This window comes from Haliotis rufescens, unplaced genomic scaffold, assembly GCF_023055435.1.
Source record: "Haliotis rufescens isolate VD_foot unplaced genomic scaffold, xgHalRufe1.0.p SCAF_12, whole genome shotgun sequence".
Lineage (NCBI taxonomy): Eukaryota > Metazoa > Mollusca > Gastropoda > Lepetellida > Haliotidae > Haliotis > Haliotis rufescens.
Genome location: NW_025963802.1, coordinates 12609555 through 12629407, shown reverse-complemented (window position 1 = coordinate 12629407; position 19853 = coordinate 12609555). Strand labels below are relative to the sequence as shown.

General features: G+C 42.8%; 1 protein-coding gene across 1 annotated transcript in view; it reads left to right on the top strand.

Annotated features, from left to right (window-relative positions):
- LOC124143389 (protein farnesyltransferase/geranylgeranyltransferase type-1 subunit alpha-like) overlaps positions 1 to 19616 on the top strand; it is a 44099-nt gene extending 24483 nt beyond the window's left edge. Inside the window, exons 3-8 of the mRNA XM_046512353.2 lie at positions 5031 to 5135; positions 5809 to 5919; positions 9231 to 9392; positions 10652 to 10714; positions 12698 to 12872; positions 15116 to 19616. Of these exons, the coding sequence (XP_046368309.1) occupies positions 5031 to 5135; positions 5809 to 5919; positions 9231 to 9392; positions 10652 to 10714; positions 12698 to 12872; positions 15116 to 15226 (727 nt within the window). The 3' untranslated portion in view covers positions 15227 to 19616. The remainder of the gene's footprint in view (positions 1 to 5030; positions 5136 to 5808; positions 5920 to 9230; positions 9393 to 10651; positions 10715 to 12697; positions 12873 to 15115) is intronic.
- Positions 19617 to 19853: the final 237 nt, after the last annotated feature.

Below are 19853 nucleotides of genomic sequence, written 5' to 3'. Positions count from 1 at the left end.
GATGGGTAAAGGCTGCTGGAGCTGAGATGGGAGGGGTAAAGGCTGCTGGAGCTGAGATGGGAGGGGTAAAGGCTGCTGGAGCTGAGATGGGACGGGTAAAGGTTGCTGGACCTAAGATTGGGATAGGTAAAGGCTGCTGGAGCTGAGATGGGACGGGTAAAGGCTGCTGGAGCTGAGATGGGATGGGTAAAGGCTGCTGGAGTTGAGATGGGACGGGTAAAGGTTGCTGGACCTAAGATTGGGATAGGTAAAGGCTGCTGGAGCTGAGATGGGACGGGTAAAGGCTGCTGGAGCTGAGATGGGATGGGTAAAGGCTGCTGGAGCTGAGATGGGATGGGTAAAGGCTGCTGGAGCTGAGATGGGACGGGTAAAGGCTGCTGGAGCTGAGATGGGACGGGTAAAGGTTGCTGGACCTAAGATTGGGATAGGTAAAGGCTGCTGGAGCTGAGATGGGACGGGTAAAGGCTGCTGGAGCTGAGATGGGATGGATAAAGGCTGCTGGAGCTGAGATGGGATGGGTAAAGGTTGCTGGACCTAAGATTGGGATAGGTAAAGGCTGCTGGACCTGAGATGGGATGGGTAAAGGCTGCTGGAGCTGAGATGGGACGGGTAAAGGCTGCTGGAGCTGAGATGGGATGAATAAAGGCTGCTGGAGCTGAGATGGGATGGGTAAAGGCTGCTGGAGCTGAGATGGGATGGGTAAAGGCTGCTGGAGCTGAGATGGGATGGGTAAAAGCTGCTGGAGCTGAGATGGGATGGGTAAAGGCTGCTGGAGCTGAGATGGGATGAGTGAAGGCTGCTGGAGCTGAGATGGGATGGGTAAAGGCTGCTGGAGCTGAGATGGGATGGATAAAGGCTGCTGGAGCTGAGATGGGATGGATAAAGGTTGCTGGACCTAAGATTGGGATAGGTAAAGGCTGCTGGAGCTGAGATGGGATGAGTGAAGGCTGTTGGAGCTGAGATTGGATGAGTGAAGGCTGCTGGAGCTGGGATGGGCAAAGGCTGCTGGAGCTGAGATTAGGTTTAGTAAAGGCTGCTGGAGCTGAGATTAGATTTAGTAAAGGCTGCTGGAGCTGAGATTGGGTTTAGTAAAGGCTGCTTGAGCTGAGATGGGATGAGTAAAGACTGCTGGAGCTGAGATGGGATGGGTAAAGGCTGCTGGAGCTGAGATGGGATGGGTAAAGGCTGCTTAGGCTGAGATGGGATGGGTAAAGGCTGCTTAGGCTGAGATAGGATGGGTAAAAGCTGCTTGAGCTGAGATGGGATGGGTAAAGGCTGCTGGAGCTGAGATGGGATGGGTAAAGGCTGCTGGAGCTGAGATGGGACGGGTAAAGGCTGCTGGAGCTGAGATGGGATGGGTAAAGGCTGCTGGACCTAAGATTGGGATAGGTAAAGGCTGCTGGAGCTGAGATGGGACGGGTAAAGGCTGCTGGAGCTGAGATGGGATGGATAAAGGCTGCTGGAGCTGAGATGGGATGGGTAAAGGTTGCTGGAGCTGAGATGGGATGGGTAAAGGCTGCTGGAGCTGAGATGGGACGGGTAAAGGCTGCTGGAGCTGAGATGGGACGGGTAAAGGTTGCTGGACCTAAGATTGGGATAGGTAAAGGCTGCTGGAGCTGAGATGGGACGGGTAAAGGCTGCTGGAGCTGAGATGGGATGGATAAAGGCTGCTGGAGCTGAGATGGGATGGGTAAAGGTTGCTGGAGCTGAGATGGGATGGGTAAAGGCTGCTGGAGCTGAGATGGGATGGGTAAAGGCTGCTGGACCTGAGATGGGATGGGTAAAGGCTGCTGGAGCTGAGATGGGATGGTAAAGGCTGCTGGAGCTGAGATGGGACGGGTAAAGGCTGCTGGAGCTGAGATGGGATGAATAAAGGCTGCTGGAGCTGAGATGGGATGGGTAAAGGCTGCTGGACCTAAGATTGGGATAGGTAAAGGCTGCTGGAGCTGAGATTGGGTTTAGTAAAGGCTGCTTGAGCTGAGATGGGATGAGTAAAGACTGCTGGAGCTGAGATGGGATGGGTAAAGGCTGCTGGAGCTGAGATGGGATGAGTAAAGGCTGCTGGAGCTGAGATGGGATGGGTAAAGGCTGCTTAGGCTGAGATGGGATGGGTAAAGGCTGCTTAGGCTGAGATGGGATGGGTAAATGCTGCTGGAGCTGAGATGGGATGGGTAAAGACTGCTGGAGCTGAGATGGGATGGGTAAATGCTGCTGGAGCTGAGGTGGGATGAGTAAAGGCTGTTGGAGCTGAGATTGGGATAGGTAAAGGCTGCTGGAGCTGAGATGGGATGGGTAAAGGCTGCTGGAGCTGAGATGGGATGGGTAAAGGCTGCTTAGGCTGAGATGGGATGGGTAAAGGCTGCTTAGGCTGAGATGGGATGGGTAAAGGCTGCTGGAGCTGAGATGGGATGGGTAAAGGCTGCTGGAGCTGAGATGGGATGGGTAAAGGCTGCTGGAGCTGAGATAGGATGGGTTAAGGCTGCTGGAGCTGAGATGGGATGGGTAAAAGCTGCTTGAGCTGAGATGGGCAAAGGCTGCTGAAGCTGAGATTAGGTTTAGTAAAGGCTGCTGGAGCTGAGATTAGATTTAGTAAAGGCTGCTGGAGCTGAGATTGGGTTTAGTAAAGGCTGCTTGAGCTGAGATTGGGTTTAGTAAAGGCTGCTTGAGCTGAGATGGGATGGGTAAAGGCTGCTTAGGCTGAGATGGGATGGGTAAATGCTGCTGGAGCTGAGATTGGGATGGGTAAAGGCTGCTTAGGCTGAGATGGGATGGGTAAATGCTGCTGGAGCTGAGATTGGGATGGGTAAAGGCTGCTTAGGCTGAGATGGGATGGGTAAATGCTGCTGGAGCTGAGATGGGATGGGTAAAGGCTGCTTAGGCTGAGATGGGACGGGTAAAGGCTGCTTAGGCTGAGATGGGACGGGTAAAGGCTGCTTAGGCTGAGATGGGATGGGTAAAGGCTGCTGGAGCTGAGATGGGATGGGTAAAGGCTGCTGGAGCTGAGATGGGATGGGTAAAGGCTGCTTAGGCTGAGATGGGATGGGTAAATGCTGCTGGAGCTGAGATGGGATGGGTAAAGGCTGCTGGAGCTGAGATGGTATGGGTAAAGGCTGCTTAGGCTGAGATGGGACGGGTAAAGGCTGCTGGAGCTGAGATGGGATGGGTAAAGGCTGCTTAGGCTGAGATGGGACGGGTAAAGGCTGCTTAGGCTGAGATGGGACGGGTAAAGGCTGCTTAGGCTGAGATGGGATGGGTAAATGCTGCTGGAGCTGAGATGGGATGGGTAAAGGCTGCTTAGGCTGAGATGGGATGGGTAAATGCTGCTGGAGCTGAGATGGGATGGGTAAATGCTGCTGGAGCTGAGATGGGATGGGTAAAGGCTGCTGGGGCTGAGATGGGATGGGTAAAGGCTGCTGGAGCTAAGATTGGGATAGGTATAGGCTGCTGGACCTGAGATTGGATGGGTAAAGGCTGCTTAGGCTGAGATGGGATGAGTGAAGGCTGCTGGAGCTGGGATGGGCAAAGGCTGATGAAGCTGAGATTAGGTTTAGTAAAGGCTGCTGGAGCTGAGATTAGATTTAGTAAAGGCTGCCGGAGCTGAGATTGGGTTGAGTAAAGGCTGCTTGAGCTGAGATTGGGTTTAGTAAAGGCTGCTGGAGCTGAGATTGGATGAGTGAAGGCTGCTGGAGCTGGGATGGGCAAAGGCTGCTGAAGCTGAGATTAGGTTTAGTAAAGGCTGCTGGAGCTGAGATTAGATTTAGTAAAGGCTGCTGGAGCTGAGATTGGGTTTAGTAAAGGCTGCTTGAGCTGAGATTGGGTTTAGTAAAGGCTGCTTGAGCTGAGATGGGATGGGTAAAGGCTGCTGGAGCTGAGATGGGATGGGTAAAGACTGCTGGAGCTGAGATAGGTGGGTAAAGGCTGCTGGAGCTGAGATGGGATGGGTAAAGGCTGCTGGAGCTGAGATGGGATGGGTAAAGGCTGCTTAGGCTGAGATGGGATGGGTAAATGCTGCTGGAGCTGAGATTGGGATGGGTAAATGCTGCTGGAGCTGAGATTGGGATGGGTAAAGGCTGCTGGAGCTGAGATGGGATGGGTAAATGCTGCTGGAGCTGAGATGGGATGGGTAAAGGCTGCTGGAGCTGAGATGGGATGGGTAAATGCTGCTGGAGCTGAGATTGGGATGTGGCATGTTTTCATTTTGTGTTCAACATTTTGGACCCCATGCACCTCGCTCAGATACAAAGGAAATAGTTTTTGGCTACTTTGGTGAATTTCTTCACATCAACCAATCAGTTTAGTTTTTTTTATAGCAGGCTCAACTCCCTCGCAAAAGAAACAGCAGTTTTGGATGTTAGTATGTCTTTTTTAATATAACTAAATTTAGTTAAAGTGATTTTAAAGGTCAAACTTGACATCAATGAAATGGTTTTATCGCAAACACCACAACTTGACATTGCTCCTCGTGAAGGTCAGGGATGGAATTGGTTTTCAGCAACCCATGATAGTAGGAAGCAGCAACTAACACTGACTTGGTTGATTGCATAAATCAATGTTCGTGTGAATCACTGGATTGTCTGGACTCAGTTATATACCATCTTTACAGACCGCTATCATTTTGCTGGAATATTGCTGAGTGTGGCATTAAACAACTAGCAATCAAAAACAAACTATCAAAAGGTTGATGCAAATACAGCCTGGCATCATGTTTACTTCCTGACACAGTTGCACACAGGCTGGACACCTCTCTAGGACAGAGGAGAACCTGCACAATCAGCACAATTGGTGTCCGGTTGAATGTTCAGACAGCTGTAGACAGCATGTACAGCAAAAAAAGGAACATTAAAAAACATTCAGCACAGAATAGGAAAAGGGGTGAGATAAGATTACACGGTGGTGTTTGTTGAATGGATAAGTCATCAGAGGTCCTTGTGCTGCTATTATCAGTTGCTGGGGAAATAGTGTTGAGGTTCAGTAATGTGTTTTCTATAGTGTGAGGCTGCATGTTTCACAGATGTTGCATGATGTTGCAGGCACTACCGGCGAGTGATTCTGAAGGGGCTCAACAAAGACTTGAAGGACGAGCTGAGATATGTGTCGGAGGTGATCGAAGACAACCCCAAGAACTATCAAGTGTGGTGAGGATTGGTGGAAAAATACTTACTTGTGTGCAGATTTATGTAGTGTTTGTAGGATGATGAGTTGTTTTGGTCTTTGAAGAAACATGTGGAAGCATGCAATGTACACATTAATGATTACACATGACACTTTATATGGTAGGACCACAATTTATCATCAATTTATCAACTGACTTCCACAGGAGATAACGTTTGATCTTACCCAATCAATATTGAATCCAGTGCTTTGCAGACCATTGTGATGTCATCAGTTATCATGACATAACAATCAAATGACATCACCATTGAAGGTGGTTACCTGTGTTTTTTACACTCGAGACACTATCATCACTGTAAAGATGGTTCACATTTCACGATCAGTCGTAACAATCACATTGTGAACGAAAAATTTAGTTGACTGACAAATTTTGTCCTATCCTTCAGCTTTCAACTTGTAGAGGCGGTGGGGAAGCCTAGTGGTTAAAGCGTTAGCTCATCACACTGAAGGCCCGGGTTCAGTTCCTCACATGGGTACAATGTGTGAAGCCCATCTCTGGTGTCAACTGAACCATACTCCCTGACTCATTTCAAATTGTAAAACGTGACATTACTACAGATTTGATTAATAAATATGATGGATAATTCACCCAGTTGTATTGAATGTATGTTAAAGTGTTCAAATAATTTAATTTAGGCACCACCGCCGGGTGTTGATTGAGTGGTCCCGAGACTCGGGTCAGGAACTTCACTTCACGGAGAAGATCTTGAGGGAAGACGCCAAGAACTACCACGCTTGGCAGCACAGGTATGTTGGCAGCAGGGGGGACACTTCCAGACAAGTTAAACCATAAACTCGGGGAAGCATTGTTCCAGTGTCTGACTGCTTCAGCCTAGAGAGATCAATAACCACACTCTGTATACATGATACATACTCACAGACAAAAGAAAAGCCATTACCATACTTGTTGGTTGATATCACTGACAGAAACTAACATGTTTAGTCCATTAGTCCTTATGATGATAACATATAGCTAAACCCTTAAAGTTAAACATGGAAAATTTCTAATGATCCTTATGATGGCAAGGGCTAGGTCCTATTTCTAATGTGTAATATATGTAGTTGCTCAAATTCAAGAGAGATTAGATTGGGTCGATGCACAAACAAACAAACTCGTGTTGCGTGAACCGACGCTCATGAACGCCTCACATGTGATGTCATAGATCCATGACTCGAGATGCACCGTTTGTCGCGTGCAGGATTAGCGTGTCAAGTTTGGAAATCACGTACAGCATATCATGATAAAAATCAAGACACCGTGGTAACACTTGACTGACTGTTAGTTTTGTCATCAAGTGGTACACATTGGAAACATCTCTTCTTATGTTTCTATGGTTCGCGTTACTTTTGGCGGCAGGTATAGGGAAGATCAATGACAATGAGACATAAAAAGTTCTACTGTGCACAAAACTAACTGTGTCCATACTGTAGACCAGTCACAGGTGTTAAGGGGGGCACGGGTGACCCAGTCATCTAAGGCACCGCAATTCGCTGTGCAGAGTGGCGCCCCTTGGGTACGCCAGAAACCTATGATTGTGGGTTCGAATCCCGGTTCGCCCCGATTATGTTTCTAGGTTTATCAGCACCATACCCGTGCTCGTGGGTTTCACCGAAGTGGTAAACTTTGGGCTTTCCTCCCACATTAAGCTGACACGCCGTGACATAACTAGAATACTGTTAACAGCAGCGTTAAACCCTACTCACTCACTCACTCACTCACTCACTCACTCACTCACTCACTCTTGATAAGTCCACTTCAGGCCGACACTGACACTAGGCGATGATAGGAAGAACTGGATAGGATTATCTAAAGATACTGATATTCATGGAATTTTGAAATGTTATCTTCTTCTCTTGCTATCTCTTTCCTTGTGGGCGTGGCCTCAATGTTTTCCTTGTGTTGTTTGTCGTTTATAAACCGAAAACAGGAACTAAATGCTGCTGTAGTCGGTTTCTTTAACTGATATTGTTGGTATCATTTTGATTCCTCAGATCATTAACATGGACTCTGATTGTGGAGTACTGTAATTCCTTGTGTATAACACATACTTCCAAGAAATACAGGCATTTATTTCCCATTGGGATAGAAATAACCGAGTTCATAAAAATCATATGTGACTTATGTGCACTAGTGCAAATATCATATCTCGCGCACCAGTGTATTGTTTCAGTCATCCGAACAGCATTGTCGATGCCATTTGAATTTTATTGTGATGTAAGTCGGAATGATGTCATTCTAGAAATGGCGTAGCTGAAAATTGGTGATGTCATTCGACAAATTGTGGTTTTCTAGGACAGTGGTAGCTATCAGTGCATTTTTCTAAAGGGAAGCTCAAAAGGATTAAGAAATAATGGGTAATAAAGAAATTGTGTGTAATACTGATTTTACAAAACTTGTGTAAGAACTCACGTATTACCCTCACTCTCGCTCAGGAAATACAAGAAATCTGACACTTATGACACACATGCTCGTATAATGTGTGTAGTGCATATCAAACATGAACACATAACTCCTTGCATATAACACTGGAAATAGCATGGTAAGCAAGCAGTAGTGATTTTAAACTATTTGGTAATAAGAACATTTTAGAGTATTTCTGTCTTTTTGTTTTTGATCCGTTTTATCATGTTATTTAAAAAAAAATAATTAAATATCGCGTATATTAATTTCCGGGAAATTGTTTGTGAACTGATCGGCAGATCCCACAAACTGATTGTCATCTGCAGCGACCCCACTCAGGTGATTGTTATTATTACCTTGATGTGAACCTGAGTTGCCAGATAATTATTACATATTATGAATGAAATAACTTAACAGAAAATAGGTCATAGCTGTTGTTATTTGATTATTGAAAGTCACTATTTTACCGTCCAATTAGCAACGCTGCAGGCTAGTTTAAAGTTAAGTGACTTCTGATTGGTTCGTCTCACGTTGTCACTCATAAGACTGTTCCATATGCTTAAACTAACTGGTTCTAGACTGAAGATTATTTTTTAAATTTTTGATATGTATATATTAAAAGCAACTAAAATAACTTAAAGTGTGAATATTTCTTCATGGTGCGATAATAATCTCAGATTTAGTTTCTTCCGATCATTACGGCCAGGGTCTCTTGAGATATAATTATGGGTATATTTACTTGAATCACCAGTAGACACAACAGCTGACTGCTATTTCTGGGTGTACACAAAATCATGCATGTTAATATTAACTTCTGCATATAGAAAAAGCCTTGCATAAGACGAAATACAAATGCAATTATGTAATCTTTCATTGCCAAATTTACTTAAATTGAAATTGAAATTTTTGAAGTTTCTAATGTCCTGATGACTCAAGTCAAGCCTCAGCTGACTGCTGAAGTAAAACAAAGACTGCACTTTGAAAACTAGATAGCATTCTTACCAGAAACTTATCCTAGACAATAGCTACCAGTCTGTTCCAGTTTAATAGAATGGTCAATTCAATTAAGTGTTACCACAGTGTCTTTATTCTTATCATGATATACTGTATGTGATTTCAAAACTTTACACAAGCTAATCCTGCACAAGACAAATGGTGCTTTACACCGGTAGAAACTACCATTTTCAGTCCACTAGTCCTTATAAGAACATTTTGCAAAACCCTTAATAATGCCAAATTACTACTAGTCCTTGTAATATATTAACTATTGGGGCAGTTTGGCATGGACAACAGGACTAGTGCCAATTTCTAACACTGATGCATCTCAAGTCATGGATCTATGATGTCGCATGTGATGCGTTCATGAACATTGGTTCACACAACATACCAGTATGTTCGTCTGTGCACTGAATCAATCTACTATCCCTTGAATATAAGTAATTCGTCACTTATAAATCAACATGTATGGTTTTCGCGGGTTTTTTTGGCTGTTATACATTATGTGTACAACTGATTACTTTTTCTGCCTTATATTGAGGACATTATACACACTATATTCCTCATCTTTGATGGCTGATACAACAGACTGGAGTTTTTTTATTGTTCCATGCATCGATATTTTGTGGTTTGGTGATCATTATGTGGATGTGTATTTCAGGCAGTGGGTGATTCAGGAATTTGGCCTCTGGGACAAGGAGCTGGACTATGTGGACAAGCTGTTGAAGGACGACCTCCGCAACAACTCCGCCTGGAACCAGCGCTACTTCGTCATCAAGAACACCACCGGCTTCACCGACACCGTCACAGAGAAGGAAGTCGGGTAGGGGCGCTGCTGTGTTGTGGAGATGGAGCACAGCTTGCTTTAAATGTGTTGATACCCAGAGGTATCATCTTCCCGAGGCAAGAGAGTTAACTGACTATAAAAGTCCAGTTTCCACCCTTGCCGAACTAGGCTGGTATTATGGAGTTACATTTTGGCTGGACTAACGAGTCTAAGCATAGTCCAGTCAAAATCGTGCACTGAAATTGAAATCCGGTTCGTAAACTGTCGTCCAGATTTCGGTTGATTGCAAAGTATGTGCACCGCCAGCTCGTTGTCAGCAGATATTTTCCAAATCTTTTCATGTTTTTAATCAAGGTGCCCATGTGATTTGATGCGTTTCGCGATATAAGACCCGTTTTATGACACTATAGATCTTGATTATCTATCAGATCGTCCTGACTGGGCGCCACCATTTTGTTTGAAGCAAACAAAAGTGATAGGAGAGGTGGAATCTGATTGGTCCACAGGAGAGGCTTAGAAGGGACATAAGTTGTAACAGACACTGGTGACGCTACGGTCGAGCCCAGTAATTCCAGCCTAGTTCGGCAAGGGTGGAAACTGGACTTTTAAAGTCAGTTAACTCTCTCGCCTCGGGAAGATGAGAGGTATAGAACAGATTGAGAGGCGATTAAATTTGATTGCGTAGTCAGACTCTGTGACTTGGCTGATCTGACAGTCATCCTGATAGCATCAAGCTTTGCTCATGTTCTGATGGTTTGGCTGGTAAAACTTGAATTTCCATTGGTCACCATGATATAGCTGAAATATTGCTGACAAAATTCATGCACTGTAAGCCTAACATTAAGTAGCCTGAATATTCTTATCATATATTAACAAAAAATACTTTTAAGAAGCCAGGATTAACTGTGTGATGTACATCTGGACTTGATTTTGTGTGAAAACAAAGAATGAGATCAAATGTGTGAAAAATAATCACAGGACTGATAATGGGTAGAATGGTCTAAGGGAGATAACTCAGGTTTGCAATGGGTGTGCAGGAATATTTGGTATGAAGAAACATTAACGAAATTGAATGAAAACATCTTTGTATAATTGCATAGAAATAATTAAAGGTTACCTGAGGAGTTAAATTTGTACAGCACCTGTCGTGCTTATACTGCTCAACCTCTGATAGGGATATGGAGATATTTCATACTAATGTTAGGATTCTCTTTGGAAAAATAGGAATATTCTTATGAAAAGTTATAAGCTATAAGTATATTTTAGCATGTGTATTCCATGACTTTTTGTTTCAGATATACTCAAGATTTCATCAAGAAAGCTCCAAACAACGAAAGTGCGTGGAATTACATGAAAGGGTAAGTGAACATTTCCAGGAATTCTCCCATCTTCCTGAGGCAAGGGACACTATAAAAGTTTCCAGTTTCCACCCTTGCCGAACTTGGCTGGAGTTTCATAGCCCAGTTTATTTAGGCTGTGATTGTAAGGTTTTCATTTGCTGAAGATACAGTCAAACACTGTTGTGTAGAACTATGATGTGTCGAACTTGCAATTGTCTCAAAGTAAAAGGTCCCTACGTATTCCTTCTTTATTCATCATTTTCGGTTGTGTTGAACCTTAGATAACTCGGAAGTATTTACATTGGTCCCTTCAACTTTGACACAACGGTGTTTGACTGTATGTTCTGTTAAACTTTGGCCAAACCCATTCGTCTTTTGAGCAATTTGCTGTGCAGAATTGTCTCCCTTAGGCATCAGCCTGGCTTCGATTCTGAGATTCACCCGGATGTGTTTCTAGGTTTGTCAGCACCTCTGTGCTCGTGAATTTCCCCATAGAAGTAAACTTTTAAGACCCACATCATGCCATGATATAACTGAAATACTGTTCAAAGCAGCTTTAACCAAACTCACTCTCCCACTTGTACTTTAACATCACTGTCAAGAGTATTCTTAATGTGGAATTTCCTTCGATTCAGGCTTGTAACTAATGGTCAAATTTCTTCCGACTACCAACTATATGAACTGTTTAGTTTACATATTAAAGAAATAATGATCACATCATTGTATGTTATTATCAAGAAAACCTTGCAGTTCTCATTGATTACCGCGATTCGCTGTGCAGGGTTGCGTCCCTTGGGCACGCCAGAAACCTATGATTGTGGGTTTGAATCCCGGTTCGCCCCGATTATGTTTCTAGGTTTGTCAGCACTATGCTCGTGGGTTTCACCAAAGTGGTAAACGTCTAAGACCTGCATCACTTCGGGCTTTCCTCCCACATTAAGCTGACACGCTGTGATATAACTGGAATACTGTTAAAAGTGGCGTTAAACCCTACTCACTCACTCACTCACTCACTCACTCACTCACTCACTCACTCACTCACTCACTCACTCACTCACTCACTCACTCACTCACTCACTCACTCACTCACTCACTCACTCACTCACTCACTCACTGTTTTCCCTGTCATCTCCCCTTACATTGTAGCCTCATGATATGCATTATGGCCAATCTGGCAATGCTGGTTGATTATTAACGTGTTACTTTAATATTAATGAATGCAGTGTAAGACGCCTCTTACCAGGGATATAGCATTACACCACCATCCATGCTCTCGCATCCCCATGTGGATTCCGAGTTAGAATTGATCCCCAGCAATCTATGCTGGTCGTAAGAGGTGAACAAATAGATCGGTGGTCATCACTGACTTGTTTGATGGGGTATCACCTACCCTGACAGTTTGGATCGGTATTCACAATATCAATTACTGGATTGTCTGGTTCAGCCTTGATTAATTAAAGCAGTGATATTGCTTATATATATTCATGAGTGTCATGTTAAACAACAGGTAAACTAAAAAACGTGTGATGACCAACATAAAACATGTCTCCCGATGGATGTATCCTCCAGCGTTAAAAATTGGCACTAGTCCTATAGTCCTTGCCAAAGTGCCCAATAGTTAAGGTATCATAAAGACTAGTAGATATTTGCCATTTTTAAGGGTTTTGCTATATGTTATCATCCTGAGGACTAGTGGACTAGTTTCTACCACTGGAACATGCATTTGCAGGTACACTATGACAAATTACATGCATGTATAAACATGTCCAATGCTGAGCACACAATTGAAATATGTATCTCACTCAGCAATGAAGACAGAATGTGACTTGTCAGCAGTTGTGTGTGTTTGGGGGGGTGGTGGGGGTTGCAGTAATGTACTTAATAGCTTGCCAGGTCCTGTACAGTTCAGGTTTTAAGCATGAATGAACTGTTAGTTTCTATTTCTATTGCTATCCTCCTACACAACCATCCACGCTGTAATATTTCGGCCTCTGCTTGCAGGGTTCTCCTGGACCGGGAGTTGAGCAAGTACCCAGGGCTGATGGAGTTCTGTACGGAACTGTACGACAACCGGTACCGCTCTCCCTACCTCATCGCCTGCATGGTGGACACGTACGAGGAGATGTTGGAGCTGGGCTGTGAGGAGAAGGAGTCTGTGCTGCAGAAGGCCCTTGAGGTGACAATACACCCCAACTACCACGCCTTCACCCACCCCAACTACCACGCCTTCACCCACCCCAACTACTACACCTACCCCAACACCCACCCCAACTACCACACCTACACCCACCCCAACTACCACACCTACACCCACCCGGACGACTACACCAACCCCAACACCCACCCCAACGACTACACCTACACCCACCCCAACACCCACCCCAACTACCACACCTACACCCACCCCAACTACCACACCTACACCCACCCCAACTACCACACCTACACCCACCCCAACTACCACACCTACACCCACCCCAACTACCACACCTACACCAACCCCAACTACTACACCTACCCCAACAAACAACCATGACTACACCCACCCCAACTAACACCCAAACATCCACCCCAACTACCACACCTACACCCACCACAACATCCACCACAACATCCACCACAACTACCGGCACAACTACCACCACAACTACCACCACAACAACCATGACAACACCCACCCCAACTAACACCCAAACATCCACCCCAACTACCACACCTACACCCACCCCAACTACTACACCTACCCCAACATCCACCCCAACTGCCACCCCAACCATATCTCTGTGCTGCCTGTGTAAACGATTTTGATATTGACTTGTCGCTACAGAGAGCTCCTCCATGTTTTTCCTAATTGATCACCAATTCAAATCTGCATCACACTTAACATGCTTTAGTAAAGTGCATGCAAGATGATTCACTTCCTTAGACACTTGCCTTATATCTTAGAATGTGCAATATATGGAGACTGGACTCCACATTTTTTATCCATTCACTGTTGATGATTCCAACCCAATAAGTACATAGAAAGTTGCATGATCGAAAAAAATAGTGCACTTTTTTAAGGCACGTGTTCTGGGAAGGTAATCGTGTCCATTCTTCTTGGGATTTCAATTGATGCACAGCCCCTAGATCTGTGTAGCAACAAGCCAGTATCAATATTGTTTATTGTGAGCAGCACAGCGATAAGTTACCACAGCTACAGCACCCCATGCTTTAGAGTGGAGTTATGAGACTGACCTGTGAAGATCCGGGGTAGAATAGGTCTTCAGCAACCCTTGCTTGCCGTAAAAGGCGACTTTGCTCCTCATCAGAGGCGACTAATGGGATCAGGTGGTCAGGCTCGCTGACTTGGTTGATGCATGTCATCGATCCCAATTGCGTGGATTGATGCTCATGATGTTAATCCCTGGATTGTCTGGTCCAGACTTGATTATTTACAGACTGCCGTCATATAGCTGGAATATTGCTGAGTGTGGTGTTAAACAACAAACCAACCAACCAACCAGTCATGAGACTGGTAGTAAGTGTATGGGACCTGGTTGTTAATGTGTTGTTGTTTAGTGTACCGAGGTTTGGTTTCACACCCAGTGAATGGGATGATTGGTTGGATTATATTTACCTGTCTCCATCATACAGCTAAAATATTATCACCGTGTTATGATTCTTCGGACGCTTAAGATAATTTTCTTGTTAATCCCAAGAACAACTGTAAAACGTCTCACTCACTTATAAAGACGACTTGATGACAGGTCATCATCTGAGTATTTACAATGACTGTGTGACGCGACACCCCTTGTTATAACGCAAGTAATCGCAATAAACATGGCCATCCGAAAACGTATGTCCAAAAACCTATGTTCCAGTTATACAGCAACACTAAACAACATACATTACCTTCCTTTAGTTTTTAATTAAAACAAAAATAAATGTCTATTTTGTGAGCTTGGTGACATTGATAGTTTTGTGTTAGAAGTTAATGGGGCCCTGGGTACTTTTCTGCTGTAATAAATATTTTATTTTTGACAAAGACTAATGACCAGGCCCGTGAAGATTCCGGGGTAGAATAGGTCTTCAGCAACCCATGCTTGCCGTAAAAGGTGACTATGCTTGTCGTAAGGGGCGACTAACGGGATCGGGTGGTCAGGCTCGCTGACTTGGTTGATGCATGTCATCGGTCCCAATTACGTGGATCGATGCTCATGTTGTCAATCACTGGATTGTCTGGTCCAGACTCGATTATTTTCAGACCGCCGTCATATAGCTGGAATATTGCTGAGTGCGGCGTTAAACAACAAGCCAACCAAACCAAAACCATTGCTGACATTGATTTTTAGTTTTCACACTAGTTTTAATTTCAGTTAAATGATTCTTTTTCTTGTCTTGGCTTGTGCTTTAACTTGTTTTTTCATTCTCTTCCAGTTATGTAATTCCTTAGCAGAGGAGTATGATACCATCCGGCGGGAATACTGGAGCTACGTGTCTCGCTCCTTAGCATCAAAGTTTGGGACTGAAGTAGGAGTAAACTCCTAGTACAAATCGTGATTGATCAGTAGTAACCGTGTACATATCCCTGATACATCATCCACATTTCCTGCACTCCTACAAGGGACGTCACTCAGCCAGGCAACAGATAACATCGTCACTAAGTGACGTCTCTTGCCTCCTGCACCTGATTCCAATAAAATACAGGATTTCTCCAGTTCTTTAGCCAGGTATGTTGCAAGCGGCAACCATTGATTCACAGTAGCAGGGTTGTCTGTTGTGACATTATCACGGTTTGTTTGACCTAACTGGGTGGAGAATAACAAGCTATTGCTGGCATCTAGCATTTTATATCTCTATCTTACCAAGACACTAAAAGTGTCTTGGATAGTTGCATCTCGCGCTGAGGTCAGACCAAGGTGTTTTGCTATGTTTTACAGAATTTTCATGGTATTAACGGGTAAAAACATATTAAAAAAATTATGTATACTACTTAATATTTGCTGAGGAGCACCCCTTTGACTGAATATGACTTTTAATCCTTAGCAAATGTTGTGTAGTATATAGTATCATGTTGAGAATGTTTCTTAAAAGAACTATTGAATTATTATTATTAACAAAAATACAATCAAAAAGATGCTCAAATATTATTATTATTATTTTATTTTATTTTTTTTCCACCACAATTCAGGCACATTCATTTGTAACTAAAAGGGGAAAATATTGGTCTGTCTGTAAGGTATATCTCTCTCATACTTGACATAGTTCCTTCTTCACCAAGTTATATATATATATAACCTGCATACATGTAGCCCTATTGTATGAGACATGGATGACCACCACCATAGGGACCCGATCCATAAGACAACTGTAGTGAAGATCACGTTGTGGAATTGGGCCCTGGACGGTGCTTTTATTTTTGTGTGCTTAGAGTCTCGTGTTTGGTTTGGATGTAATTGGATTTTCTTCAGAATTTTCTTTTGTTTTTCTGTAATCCATGATTACCTCCTTCATTTGAGGACTTATACGCATTTTACATATCCTGAAGCACCGAAACCCCGATTCAGTGGGGACTCCTGTTTGATGTGTCCACATGTAGTCAAAGGGACATAACTCTATCCACTGTTCATTACCTGCAATAAGAAGGGCTTTATGACATCCGTTTGATCATGCAGGGATCAGGATTTGAAGAAACGTTTTGGTGGAAATCTATTTTGAATCCAGGAACTGGCTCTGATTTAAACAAAGATGAAAGGGAGTGCGGGAATGATGAATACGACCTTGAGAATGATGATAAAATGCTAACATACACCATTATCATTCAGACCAATTTTACAAGAGTGTAAATATTTCGAGAAAAACAATCTCCAAATCTTATCGTGTTTACAATTATTAAATTTGATTATTGCCCTTTTGTAGATGCGTAACATGCATCCGTTTTGTATTTACAATTATTAAATTTGATTATCACCCTTTTGTAGATGCGTAACATGCATCCGTTTTGTATTGAACAAATATGACTTCTTTGTGTGAAAATCCTCGAAAGATCTTTTTCTCAGCGTGCTTGAGTGTATCCTCGGATTGAATTTGAAGTAGTTTAAATCAGGATTGTTCACTGAAAGTGAAGCACATAATATTGAAATGATCAGGTGATGCAAACTTCTATTTTGTTTTTTGCTTTTGATTGTGTTGCAAAAGGATTGACATGATTGATGTGTGAATGAGCTATAGATTTTTGGGATATGATTTATGTGTGAATGCTCCTTAACCGTATGAAAGGTCTAATGATATTTGTGGCCTCAGAAAACAAACATCAAGAACAAGCTTGATTCTGCATTTTGGATTGACCAGGTGGTGTACAATATGAACATATATGAAGTCATGACAATAGTCAATTATGTAAAAGTTCACCGGTGAATGATTCAAAATTCCACGATGTTTAAGTCAACAAGGCTATCATGACAACACAACATATTTCATATTACACAAGGGGCGGTCGGGTTGCCTAGTGGTTAAAGCGTTCGCTCGTCACGCCGAAGACCCGGGTTCGATTCCCGACATGGGTACAATGTGTGAAGCCCATTTCTGGTGTTCCCCCGCCTTGATATTGCTGGAATATTGCTAAAAGCGGCGTAAAACCATACTCACTCACTCACTCATATTACACAAAAAGTGTTTACTAAAGACACTTGGATGCCAAATCAAGAAGCTGCAAGTAAAGTTATAGGTTGATATGAATACTCACGAGACACAAGCAATCACCAGTTTTCAAATGTGTCTTTTCAACCTTGCAAAGTAAATTAAAGTCACACATGCCCAGCAACCTTGCTTGTCGTGAGAGGCGACATGGTCAGGCTCGCGGACTTGATTGATACTGTCATCGTTGTAACCCAATGGTGTTGATCATTCACTATCAGTCACTGCAAGATCCGGGTTAGAATAGGTTTTCAGCAACCCATGTTTGCCGTAAAAGGCGACTATGCTTGTCGTAAGAGATGATTAATGAGATCGGGTGGTCAGGCTCGCTGACTTAATTGATGCATGTCATTGTATTCCAATTGCGAGGATCGAAGCTCATGATGTCAATCACTGGATTGTCTAGTCCAGACTCGATTATTTACTGACTGCAGTCATACAGCTGGAATATTGCTGAGCACATTATTTAAACAACAAACAAACAATCACTGAATTGTCTGGCCCAGACTCTATTATTAAGATGCCGCCGGAATGGCCAGCTGAAATATTGCTGAATGCAGGGTTAAATAACTAATACAGAAACAGGTGTGAACGACTGTTAATCCTGAGTTATTGTCTTCACATCTTGTAAAGCTTGCCATATTGTGTAATGTTTCCATTTACACGTTCAGGTAGTGCAGTGTCCCAAAGGGGACAAACACAAGCAAATCCTAGTTTGGTGAGTTTATGATGTTAGACGCAGTCATTCAATTTGCACTGATATTGTATCTGTATGAATGTTTCATTGTATCAAGGAAGTATATGTGCTACATTTTGACCGCTTTTGACATATTTCGGATATTGACAAGAAGTTGTTGTAAAATACTTTGTTTTTAAACAAATTCATGACAGGCTTACACAATGTGTTAATACTTTGGATTATTATCATACATGGTTTCATGTTGAGAAATAAAAGTGTGATTCAGTATGGTATGTGCAGAATGTTGTACGTGGTCAAATCTATTTCCTTCATATGAAGAGGAATTATGAGTTGTGTTAAAATTAGAATATTTTATATATTGCCAAGAGATATTTACTTGTATAAAACTAATAAATAATTTATTTACGTCTTTACAGTTTTTTTTTCACCTTTGTTTAAACTGCTAAGGCTAAGCTTCTTGTAAATTGCTTATAGATATAAAGGCTTGCATAAGGCTCAGCTTCTGAGGATCCATAATAAGTGGACTGCCACAGGTTTGTAAAGAAATTAAAGCCAATCATCTCTTGATTTGTGTTATTATCTGATTGAAATGTATGGACTTAGCACTTCGTGTTCCGTCAGTTGACATTTGTGCTGTTTCTCAAAAGGTTTGGCAAAGATCAACATTTTGACCTCAGGAAAGGTTTTATAGATGAGATATGAAGTGATACTGACGTTTCCCCTTTGTTGTTGCTCTAGGGGGAGGGGGGTACAGGCTTCATGGCATGTGGGTAATGAGACTTTCAGTTTATGAGTTGTACATAGTGCTAAATTTTCTCCTTTTAAATACAGTTACGGTTTTGATTTTTCACTTGTATATAGAGATCTACAAAAAAAATGCTGCATATAAATTATTTTTGGCATTCTTGTAAAAATAAACATTAAACATTTTTTAATGTTTTGTTAAAATTAACTGCCAAAGATTTAGGATTTGGGTAATTGGAGTGAGCAAGCTTGTGGAGGTGTGCCAATTTTTAGAGAATCACGATATGAAATGTATCATCACTGGATGGCAGTTGTGATATGTTTGTGAATCTATTTGTTTGATGGTGTGTTTGAAAATTCAAATGGATGGATTTCCTTTTTGTTATGTATGGCAGCTACAGTGAATCGGTCAGCGTGTCTGGACACTTATTATTTTTCAAATGCTCAAGTACACTCCATGCCCTGCTCTGTAGATAGTCTCGAACCAAATGTGAAGTATATTGTCTGTCATTGATGTACAGGGTTTGCATAATAAATGTCAAATTTCAGATTTACGTTGTTTGTTGGAATTTCAAAATTCTTTGAAATGAAATGTTTTGAGAATTTTGACAATAATAACTTGTAAGTTTGCTTCTGGTTTTGAGACTTTTATGCAGTTGCTTCCTGTTTGAGATGGCCCTGTGGTCGGAGTTGTTGCCGCAGCAGCCTGTGCAGCAAGTTCTTTTCCTGCTTGAGTGATTGGTGTGCTGCATATGTCACTGCGCATCAGATGAAATAAACCTCAGTATTATCTGAAAACTTGTTTTGTTATTGTTACAAAGTCTCCCTGCAAGAGAATGAGGGGCGGTCGGGTAGCCTAGTGGTTAAAGCGTTCGCTAGTCACGCCGAAGACCCGGGTTCGATTCCCAACATGGGTACAATGTGTGAAGTCCATTTCTGGTGTCCCCCACTGTGATATTGCTGGAATATTGTTAAAAGTGGCGTAAAATCAAACTCACTCACTCACTGCATGGAATGACAAAAGGCACACAAACA